At 42.6% G+C, this 12,249-nt stretch overlaps 1 protein-coding gene across 1 annotated transcript; it reads left to right on the forward strand.

The window, feature by feature from the left end:
* The first annotated feature begins 1,762 nt into the window (after positions 1-1,762).
* tnnc1a (troponin C type 1a (slow)) lies at positions 1,763-5,750 on the forward strand. Its single transcript, XM_071924556.2, has 6 exons — positions 1,763-1,841; positions 3,341-3,371; positions 3,620-3,766; positions 4,049-4,163; positions 4,737-4,873; positions 5,119-5,750. Exons 1-6 carry the CDS (start codon positions 1,818-1,820, stop codon positions 5,148-5,150), a joined length of 486 nt encoding a protein of 161 aa, XP_071780657.1. The 5' UTR covers positions 1,763-1,817; the 3' UTR covers positions 5,151-5,750.
* Positions 5,751-12,249: the final 6,499 nt, after the last annotated feature.

Raw genomic sequence — 12,249 nt, forward strand, 5'->3', positions numbered from 1 at the left:
CCCAGCCGCGCCGTACAATGGAGCGCAGCGCTGGTATAGGTGAACTGGGGATGACTCACAGGAAATCACTGCAACGGAACGGCTATGATGGCTATGTGTTTTGATGATGAAATTTGACGAATGACTGAGAAGACACACAAGGACAACCAGCATGCAATCATTTCTTTTTTGCCTCATGCCCTCCCTCTCTGTCGTCCCCCCCCCCCTTTCTATTTCCATGGAGGCTCAACCTGTCAATGGTCCCTGTTGTGTGGGCTCTGGCGCTGTCTGTGAAAGCTGTGCATGTGAGTGATGTGCAGTGATTTCTCTCTGTGAAGGCTGCGTCTTTGTACGGGGTCTGTGTGTGTGTGTGTGTGTGTGTGTGTGTAGCCGTGTCTCTGAAGAGCAGGACATGTTATTGATATGTTGTTCAGTGTGAGCTCCCTCTCTCTCACTGAGCTGCTGTATGATGCTTGTAAGCTGTGCCGGTCCCCATTAGCATCCCATTATAACTCAGCATGATCACCCGTCACTTAGAGTGCCTGCCACAGCACTCTGTATGTGTGTGTGTGAGCGTGTGTGTGTTTTGTGTGTGAGCGTTCATGTGCCTGTTTTTGAGTGCACGTGCATGAACGTGTGTACGTGTGTGTGTGTGTGTGTGTGTGTGTGTGTGTGTGTGTGTGTGAATCGCACAGTCAAATGATGGAGATGGCCCTGTTTCAAGGGTGCGTGAAATAAATGTACCAAATTCTTGTGCTGTGTACAATTCAATTTAAATGTGTCTCGGAGTGTTTGGTTTGTTTGACCCAGATTTCTCACCTAGCCCACTGTTGATAAATTGGATATCTGGCGGCAGCTTTGTGCAACAATTTAATTCAGTCTATGTGTAGTGAACAGCACCCTCTGCTGGCTGAAACTGGGCTGCTCATGAAGGCTTAGAATTTAAATATCATATATCATATAGATTGTGAATTGCATAGGCCTTATTATTAATAGGCTAAAGATAATGTGTGTAATATTGGCATAAATGTACAGGTGATGGAAATACCTGGAGGTATACTTTTTATACTTTTTAGGGTTGAATAATGTGGAGAAAATGATGTTTTCTTTTTTAATTTCGTATTTATTTTGTTTGTTTCTATCTCCACAGATAGCAACATGACACTGGTACCCAGCAGCAGCAAAGACAAGAAAGTAAATAACACCTTAACCCCAGCCTAGCCTGACCTAACATTAATACAGCACACACACACGTGCACACACACGCATACACACACACCCCTCTGTGTGATCAGGTTTTACTGGTGGGCTTTACCCTTCTGAACCAGGCTAACACCCCCCACACCTTCCTCTGGCTTTATAGAGCTGCCCTCTTGCTCTCTCTCCTCCCTTCATGGTCCGTGTCGGCTGTGGTCCACCCCCCCCCCCACCCCACCCCACCACCCCCGCCCTGGCCTGGCCCTCTGCTCCTCTGGTCCAGGTCTGATGGAATGTTGAGTGTCTCTACAGCCCCCTCCCTGGAGATTAGGCTTCGCCATGCGTGCCCCCCTCGCTTCATTCCATTCCAAAGTGTGCCCCCTAAGAGCAGCCGCATTTTTATCTGAGCCTGGTGATTGTGACAGATTGGCCAAATGACACACAAACACACACACACACATAGACACACACACTGGCACAAACAGAGGGGAGGCTGGTCAGGGCGGGGAGGAACCAGACAGCGCCAGGCTCCAGCTATAAAACCCTCCCAGGATGAGGCCAGCGTCCTGCTCTGAGCTGGACAGCACCTCCCTCCTCTGTGCCAGGACACCGTCGGACAGGCAGCGGCCAAAGCCTCCAACATGAACGACATCTACAAGGCAGCGGTAGGTCCACTCACACCTCACAACTACAGTTGAAAAAAAACAAAACGCAGTTGTTTCCCTTTGATGAGGAGATGAAAGAAAAGGATGTTGAGGTGCTTTCAGTTGGTTCGGTGTTCGATGGGATGCTCACCAAAAAAATCTGTTTGTGTGAATTCTGTGAAGTCTGGTGTGAGAGTGGTGCTTTTTAGAATCAACAACTTTATATTTCTTAATAACATATTATTATTAGTCTGTGACACAGAGCATTATCAATGATTTATAAAGTAAAATATTAACTTTATTCCGTCTTACTGTAACTGACCATGACATGGAATGTCTGAGTGCACATTAATTTGAAGTTAGAAAAAAATGTCTCCCATCATTTTGTTGTTAGTCAGTCTGACATTACATGAATGTTGACAAATCCCTGTTGATGTGCCTAGCATAGCACATTGTCTCCATCAGCAGCTGATGTCAGAGGAGCCTTCAGACCATATACGTCTCTAGATGTTCCCCTACTTCGGTCCTATCAGGTTTGATAGAGGCCACTCAGGAGGTCACCGACAGGACGAGTCCCTAGTCCGCACTCTGCCGGTTCATTCATGACTACAAATGGAACAGTCCCACTTCACATGGCTAATTTTGGCCGGTTGCTCAGACGCTCCTGCATTCGTGTTTCTGTGGTGCCAGAGAAGGGCTTCAGGTTTAGATAACCCCCCCAAGGCTGAATTCCAGCATTATCTGTGAGCCCCGAGAGCTGTATGGTTATCTGTCTGTCTATCTCTGCCTGGCCGCTCCACTGGCTGTCCTGCTCACTCACATCTCAGCTGAGCAGTACTGAGAGACAGTAAAAACACATAGGAATGTACATGTGTATATGTGTGATGATGTTTAGATGGACATCGCTTTTTTCATATATCATCACCAGAGGCGTGTGTGTGTGTGTTTAATTTATAGTGGACGACAGACAATAACTCTTACATAAGCAGCTGTCTCCCTCTCTCATTCGTGGTAGCTTTTCCAGGATTACTGTTCCATTGTTGAGCCAGATCCACAGCTATGCTAATTTAAAGCACTGTGTATTGTGTCCTTTATCTGTGGTTCCTGATCCTCCTGTCCGTTTATTTTTAACTCCTCCACTCACTGGCCAGCAGGCCTCACATATGATATATAGGTTCTGTGTTTTGTCAGGGACGGCCAAGTGTGAGGTACCAAAACATTACCTTTGTGGGTTTAAGAGTTATCAAAACAGATGGAGGTGATCTAGTCCAGAGGCTGGATTCACACTCTAAATACTGATATTGAAGATAATCTTCACCCATATCTTTAATTGAAACATTTTTTAGCAAATATTTTGAGCTTTGACCATTGTTGTTGTATCTCAAATTATAATGATTGAAGTTATAATGTACAAATTTGAACAGATAGTAATAAGATGTAGTACTATGTTGAAATTGCCCAATGATGTCATACATACGATCAGGTAACACATTACTTTTTAATCTTTTCAACTCTTACAGGTTGAGCAGCTGACAGATGAACAGAAAAATGGTGCGTAAAAAGTACAATTCATCTCTAATTACTTTAATACCGGAGTCTCTTAGAGTGCACACACATAACAATATTTTCTGTATGCATGCCATCAATACATGTCACCAAATTGACATTTTCATTCAAATGTGAATTAACTATATCTACTATACAGTGCGCTTGATGCTGCAAAGAAAAGAGCGATCCATCCTTTCTAGGTCCAAACCACATTACTGATATATTGCCTGTGTGCTTCTGTGGTGCTGCAGAGTTCCGGGCCGCCTTTGACATCTTCGTACAGGATGCAGAGGACGGCTGCATCAGCACCAAGGAGCTGGGGAAGGTGATGAGGATGCTGGGCCAGAACCCTACACCAGAGGAGCTGCAGGAGATGATCGACGAGGTGGATGAAGACGGTAACTAAAAACACACGACTAAACAACACTGCTGTCAAGTACAAGAACCGAAAGGATTGGTTTGTGGCGGTGAAAGATATGAAACAATCCCCTGAACTAAGAGACGAGGGATGACACTGAAAATAAAGTGCAATTCAACGTAAAGTAAAGGTGGAACTCCTGAACTGAAACACACATTTCCTGTACATACATACCTAACTGGTGTCAGGTTGAGTAAGGTAAGATTGATAGTCCCTGGATCTGGAGTGTGAGGATGTATTGACGGATATCATGTGTGTGCAGGGAGTGGGACGGTGGACTTCGACGAGTTCCTGGTCATGATGGTGAGGTGCATGAAGGATGACAGCAAAGGGAAGACAGAGGAAGAGCTGGCAGAGCTGTTCCGCATGTTTGACAAGTGAGTTTAATGTCTTCACTCATGTTCAAACCCCACTCTGGAAACTCTGGAGCTTTATTAAGTCTCTGTTGCTGTTAACACAGCAACAGAGCGAATGCCTTGAGAGAATATAGCCTTGGCAGAAACCATAATAATGGGATGCAGTCATTTGAAATTCACCACTGACAAGTCATCAAATTCCTCTGCATAGCATCGTTCCATCAAAATATACTCACCATGTCGAATTATGTGCCAAAAAATGCCAGATAACTATTCAGTGTATGGCAAGTAGTATGCTCCATAATCCTTTTTGACCAGCACAGAATATTTCAAACACCCACACCCATGTAACCTAGACATCTTGTCTGAGCATCAAAAAGCAGACACCTTTTTTCCGCAATGATGATTCTCAAATACTTCACAGGAAAGGTTCAGTCGTGATAGACGCAGAAAAACAAACTCACACACCTCTATTTGCTTGTGTTTTACAGCTGGGCTCCACCACTTCAATCTTAACTACAGTAAACACCACTTTTAAATCTTAACTCAGGTGGGTTAGGCACATTATCACATCTCCTTCCTTTGATTGCACAGGAACGCAGATGGTTACATCGACCTGGATGAGCTGAAAGTGATGCTGGAATCTACAGGAGAAGCAATTACCGAGGATGACATCGAGGAGCTGATGAAGGACGGGGACAAGAACAACGACGGCAAAATTGACTATGACGGTGAGGATTTTACCCCGTGTTACAGTGACAGCAGTGAGAAGCACGTGCTTATGGAGAGCATATGCTGCACCACTCATTTCCTTTGATCTATCATTCATGTCGAGATCAAATGTTTCAATGGATTCTTCAAAAAAAAATACACACAGAATGAGACATTTGTTTGATATGGAAATCGCACACTTCCATTACAGTTTGTTTAGGGCTCAGTAACCATTAGCTAACTTCTATTTTCCCTGGGTTTACAGAGTTCTTGGAGTTCATGAAAGGAGTGGAGTAACGCTGAACAAGACAAGACAGACGTCCCTGATCCCATAGTGTTATTTTTGTATTTCTATTTGACTCCATGGTCATCTATGGAGAACTGGAAGATGATTGTGGATGCCACTGATAGAACCTTCGAACGACTTTGCAAGATTTAGTTGAATACTCTATCTGAATGTTTCTGTATTTTTCTACCATCTCTTGCATTGTTGTAAATACAGTTTGTAACTAATTTTGGTGCCCATGTATACTGAATTTGTGTAAATGTAACCAAATTACTTATATTTTCTATAGAAGTCACATACTACATCAGTTTGGCTACTTGAAATATCGATTTTGTGTTTATTTCAAATTCAACCTTATCTTTGAAGGGCCACAGCCAGTTTACAAATCTTCTTACTAAGAGGCTGATATTGTTTAGCTGGGCAGAAAATATATTTGTGAGTCAACATAGTTTTATACCAAGCTCTGGTAGACTAATCATACATTTAGAGGCAATGTACTGGATCCAGTGTGTATACATGTTATGATGTACACATTGTATGCATTTCTGTATGTTTAAGATACCCTCAGGACTTTGTATTCCCTTCTTATTCCCCTGGACATTTCTACATCAAAAGTCTGCGTAGAATCTGCACTCATGTAATAAACAAGATACATTTGTCAAAGCAGTCGTTTGTTTTCACTCTGTTTGGGGCTGTGTGATTTTTATTTTCTCATAAATATTCAACTGGGCAATAGAATTATGATTCTTGACAAAATGAGAGTTACTCTGACAGTTGTAATCCTTGTTCTTCATGTAGTTTTGGCTTGAATAGTCTTGCAGACACACCACTCCGTCTTCGGTGCAGTGCTTTTGTTGTTTTACCATTAATCACTGTATCAAAACTTAGGTACATAGTTGTAAAACTAAGCTGTCTGACCTAAATTTTGACTCACCTTCTATAAATTTCCATGTGTAATTTGTGTCCCATGGTGGCTCTTGTCTGCGGCATGTGAACTATTCATATGGTTGCAGAGCCAGTATCTAGTTACACAATGTATTGAGACAGGAGCTATTTATGTCTAATCATGTTAGTGCCCATGTTAGGGGATCTGGATTGACCGACACCAGTTGACAATCAAATGCCTCTGCCCATATAAAGAACACTGATCCAGTACAAAGAGAGGCCAGTTCTATTGTTGTTCTATTGTTGATATAGCTTTTATTCTGACCTCTATGTTGGAGAGTAAGTTTGAAATGTTGGTTCATTGGTGTAGAAAAGTCATGACTGAGAATCAGTCAGACCAACAAACATGGAATTACAGTGAGAGAAAAAAATAAAAGTAATAAAAAAAAGAATAGCAGTCTTGCATTGTCACATTCACAAGAAATCCCTACCAAAATGAACCCAAAATATTTTCATCACATTGTGTATTGTTTTGTTGGTTGTGTAATAAGTCTTTTCCCAGGTAAACAGAGTATATTTTTTTTACTGAAGAGTCATGCAGTTCGCACTCTGGCCACTTGGTGTCAGCAGGAAAACATAATCTTATCTGGCGGTCAGGCTTGCTTTGAGGAAGTAGGAGATGAAGAGATTTCACCAAGTAAATGGCACAAGCAAGCTCTTCTTAAGAGCGGAGAATGCTTATTGTGTGGATCCCTAGTCTGGTTAATAGTGCATTCAAAAACACAGCAATCTGTTTGTCTGATAGTGATGATACTAGAAAAATATATGGACCAGTCTCAAATTCTCATTTCAATTTGAGCAGGGTTTAGAGATCTGGAGTAAAATATTTGAACAGTGTAAGTGGTTAAAACAATCATAATGAAAAAAATAATACATTAAACAGACCAGTTTCAAACAGTTCATGGCATAGTATTTGTAAATGGCGAGATTGATTCCTTCTGGAAGGGAATCGATTGTGTGTGTGTGTGTGTGTGTGTGTGTTTTGTGTGAGCTTGTGACGTCAGTGTCCTGATTGATGGCAATGTCTGAATCCCCCCCCCCCCCCCCCCCTCCCCTCCACTCCCCTCCCCCTCCCCCCAACCCCACCTCTTCCCTGAGGGTCCTGTTAGCTCCGTTCACTCCTCATGGTCTGTGTTAGTTATGGCATTGTTAAACCCCAATAAGCACTGAGGCACAGCTGCTCTGCCGGTGCCCGGAAATGTTTTGTGCAATCTCAAACCATCAGACAAACATATAACACACGCTGCACCAACTAACCTAACAGTCCGGCTGCACTGACAGCAACACTGCATTTCATCAAGCTGAGTGGGAATGTGAGGTGAAATGAGGTAATGTTAACATTCAGCGAGATAGCTGTGGTTTGCCCAGATTAGACTGCTCTGCCCCAGTTCTGCACACACTCACTCACACACAGTATATGGAGCAGGATGAGTGGTGCTCCCCGCCATCAATGGGAGGCTGGGCAGCAGCAGCAGCAGAGCAGTGTGTGAATGAATCTGGGGTGTGGCGCACTAGCAGCAAGTTGGGTGGGGAAGTGACGCAGTTACGTAAGGCAGGCCCGATGACTCATGCCTCCTGTCATTAACACACACTGCGGTTATGTGTCTTAAAGAACCACATTGGGTAATATGTATTTCAGGGACACATAAGCCACCGTATGACCTGCTTCTCTATTGTGTGTGCAACACCTACGCCCTTGTAACATTGACCGTGGCAGGCGACTGAGACAGAGAGGATTTGTGTATAATAGTAAGCAAACAATATTTTGTAACTGGTTTCATTCAGTTTCATTCAACCAGTGTGTGTGTGTGTGTTGTGGGGGAGCTATTCCATTGGCTCAGAGTGAGGGAGGATGACATGCGACGGTATATAATGCACACACAGACACTCACACACACTCACACACACACAACCACTGTTTTATTGCTTTATAAATGATTCATTCATGCCATTAGATCATGTTAGAGTCATGATCCACCATGAAATCGTCTTCAGATCTTTTGTTACTAAGCTACACTAACAGTGCGATAGGATCATAGCCTTTTCCAATACAATATTAATCACTTTACGGAAAGATTTATACAAGAGACACCAAATCCCAAACAGAGTCAGGAATACTGACTGCTCCTTTTTGGAAATTCAAAAGGTAGGTTGTTCTTTGTTACTGTAAATACACAATGAGGAAGTGGAAAGCATAGACAAAGAGAGAGTGGAAGGACTGCAAATCAAACTTGAACAGACAGAATATTGTATCATGATGCTCCATCCCACTTCTGGTGCTGAGAACACTGAAGTACTGTTTCTGGACTGCCCCAACCATAATGGCCCATAGAACAGCAAGACTAAAAGACACAGAACTCTCAAATTCCACAATATCTATTCATTGATTCAAATGAATGACACTGATTGTTTTGTTTTAATGCACCACGGGATGGTTTATCTATTTTTACCACTTTCAAAAAGGAAATTTAATTGCAGTGTTTCGCAAACTTTGAGACACGAGAGCCCATCCTGTAAACGCTTGTATGCACGTAAAATTGTATTTTGAGCTGGAGAAATTCCAGAAATTTGAACGTAGGCTACTCTCCAAACATTTTGGTCATTTCGGCTGTTTAAGGTCTGTTTTTGGCAGAAACACTCAGAGATTCCCGTCCTCGGCCGGATGACATCATTGTTTTGGTCGCTAATGTTCTAGAATTCCAAGTACCGAGGCTCAGACACGTTCTTTGGCTCACTCAGCAATTCTATACTGTAAGCAACATATGGCCTTGTATGAATGGCATACCAGACAGCATGAGAGTTCCCACCATGGCCTCTGTGGTTTCAGTGCAGGCACATGAAAGACAGATGACCTTTGCTTTGTGTTGGGTCTAACAAGACACACGGAATGTTCCCTTTCATTCTTCCTCGAAAAACTTTCCTTCTGTTGGTATTCACCTTCACTTTGCCACAAATTAACTGAAAACAAATATCACTTTGTTCTTCTGCTGGGTGAGTGCAGACGACTGTACATCACCGGATGGTGAAATTGGCCACAAAATGAGAGGCTTCTGGTATTAACAGATGGCTGCCTCACTCTGCCACTCGTATTCCATGTGGCTCTGCTTTACACATGACCCAGTATTCTCTTTGCCAAAACTCACACTTCTCTTCCTTCTCGGAAGACATCTCTCAGAAAACATTTCATGTAAGTTTCAGGAAGGTTAGGAGGGTTGTCGGGTCTGACTTGAAAAGATCTGTAGTAAGTTCCTGGAGATATAAGACACTTCCTGGTGAGTTAAGGGCAAAAAGACTGGCACGACGTGATGGATGTTACAACAGTAACGTTAGATATCTGAATCTTCAGCAGCGTCAGTATTACAATCAAGATTACCAAAAGATGTAGAATTTTTTGTTCCAATAAATTGTGATATTCTTGTTGATTACTGTGGTGACAAACAATATAGTCGATCCTCGGTCAGCTTCTACCGCTTTCCTCCCTCTCTATTTGTGTGTGAGAGTCTATGCTATTTCTAACTTGGGATCTAGGCTTGTTCCATTACAAATATGGCGAAGGAGGAAGCAATACAAATGGCTTTCGATGTGATTCATGGGTTCAGGGAATTGAATGGTAATCCCCAACAACAGGAGATGAAATCATAGGCATGATAATGCATACCATTCCAATGCAGTTTATGTATAGCTCTGTGAAGCCAAGGCTAAAGGGCATTTGCCTGTTTTAATATAACCAGTGTCCTCTGCTAGTGACTAAAGTAAAAGGAATTATATGTTTCATGTTTATTATGATCACTGGTAACAAGCAGAGGACACAACATGCTCAAATCATCTGGCTCAATCTCAACACTGAAATGTTAATTGGCCTCGCTCTAAGGAAGGACAGCGTGGCTCCGAGGAAAACACAGCATCCATGATGTCATTCCCTCTTGAGTGGCATGATGTCAGAGACAGCATTCGGCCAAACGCTGAGATTAGGATTATTCTCCTCGGCCCTGAACATCTGCTGTAGACAAACAGAGTGTGACCGCTGGGGATAAAAAATCTCTACGGTGAAGATGGCATTTATTCAGAGGAGATTGGCTTTTACAGCGGGATAACCAAACATCTCTCTGTAATAGGATAACAGTGACCCTTTCACTGAATTGTCCAAACAATTTATTAAATACAAAAAAAACCTCAATCTAATTCATTCTCCTGAGACTATGAGGTGAATCATCTAAAATCCACACTGAAATCATCCTGGTTCAGTTGAGGGATAATTGAATTTAAATGAATTATTCCAGAAAAGGTTGTGCAATAATAGAGTCAGAGGCAGCTGTGAGAGCCTCTTATTGTCAGTCCTGCAGTATGCTAAGTATGTTCTTAACCACAGCAGGTGTGGGCCAGCTTTGCCTGGCTTCTGCTCTGTGGCTCTACTTCTTCATCACACACACACACACACACACACACACACACACACTGCATACATGCAAACAGACACATGCCCCCCCCCCCCCCCCCCCCCCCCCCCGCCCCGTTTCTAACTAAAATCCCGTCAGTCTCATGCACATCTGCTTCCCCAGCCACCATTGCTGAGTAAGCACTGCCGTAGCCTCTGCTTCCCTTCGCCGCTGATTATAACAGGACAAAAATACTCCACTTATCTGTCACAGAGAATATACTGTTGCAGCAAAACAATACCAGGGAACCATACATATGGGCTTCACTTGAATAGAATATTTTCTATATACTAATACTTCTATACACTAATATACATATTGCCCATGTTTTTTTCATCAAAGATTTTACTTTATAAGCACTCTAAGCCTTGTGCCATAGTTCACAATAAGCTTTCTGATTTTTATGTACATGTGCAGGAATGATTTTAAATCAGTAGGACTGAGATTCCTGATTCCTTAAGCACATAATGATGGCCCAACATATTTCCAAGAACAGGGAGCTGTTTCCCATTACGACCCCACGCTTTGCCTCTGAAGCAGGCAGTAGCACGGTGAAATGATAGGAATTAAAGAATGCAAAAGGCTATGCTTAACTCTCAGATGAGACTTTCTGAGCATGGAATGGTTGGTGCCAAAAACTACTGAAGAGCAGCTGCAAGGGAATTCCCAGATACGAGCTGCTATTTCATATGTACAAATTACTTGTATAAGCACTGCGGTAGGGAGACTCAGCTATGCAACAGTCATGCAGATAAAACGATTTCCTTCCTTCCTTTTTTCTCAGAACTCAGTACGTTCTTCTTATTAATAATATATCTAACTGGATATGCCTCAGTTAGATAAGATCACACTGATTAATCATTTTCACTCCCATCATCCCCAGGCGTAGGTTTTCTGTGCTTTTATCTGTGTTGCAAAGCCCCTCCGGCTGGAACTGCAGGTACCCATTGCCTCTGCCCTATCGTGGGTGTCTCTCAGACCTAATCATAGGTTTGCCCTGCAGGTATGTGGCTAGCCAGGTTCAGTCATGCCGGCTAACCCATCACTCACCACCTTTTATTATCACAACTGCAAGGTGTTGCTAAGCAAGTCTCGTCATGCACTGTATTGCTGCTGTGAAAGTCGGTGGAACAGAGATTTTTGCTTGCCATTGGCTGACAACATTTAACCCACTACAGCAATATTGTTGGAACTAAAACTGAATCTTCATTTCAGTATAGTATTCATTAAATCCTATAGAGGGACAGCTATTGGACCATGAACTGCTGCACAGAGCAACTACAGAACATTTTCCCCGCCTATATTTTTCCTAATTTAGCAAGCTTGGCTTCAGTTCATAACATAATTTCTACAGGGAAGGGACTTCACTGCCTCATCTTACTGTCATTTGGCAAAGTGGAACTCATGAATAAATCTCTGAGACAAGGTAGGAACAACATCAAACCAATCCAGGTATTGGGAGAGCCAGGACGAACCATAAAGCAGGTTAAAGCCCACTCCAGTAACCTCACAAACATTTTGAAAATTGTCTTTTAATGATTGGTTTACTAGGCAAAATAGGAGCCAATGTTTTCTGCCAATTGAAACACATCACACTTGTGCATACCCACCCTGATTCTCCTACTGCACACCTGAATCTTGTTTTGGCTGGGATTATGGAAAAATGATATATACATTTTTGAGAAAGATTGTTTTCAGAAAGGGAGTGATTGATTATAGTGATGATGTC

The sequence above is a fragment of the Centroberyx gerrardi genome, chromosome 14 (genome assembly GCF_048128805.1).
Source record: "Centroberyx gerrardi isolate f3 chromosome 14, fCenGer3.hap1.cur.20231027, whole genome shotgun sequence".
NCBI classification, from domain to species: domain Eukaryota; kingdom Metazoa; phylum Chordata; class Actinopteri; order Beryciformes; family Berycidae; genus Centroberyx; species Centroberyx gerrardi.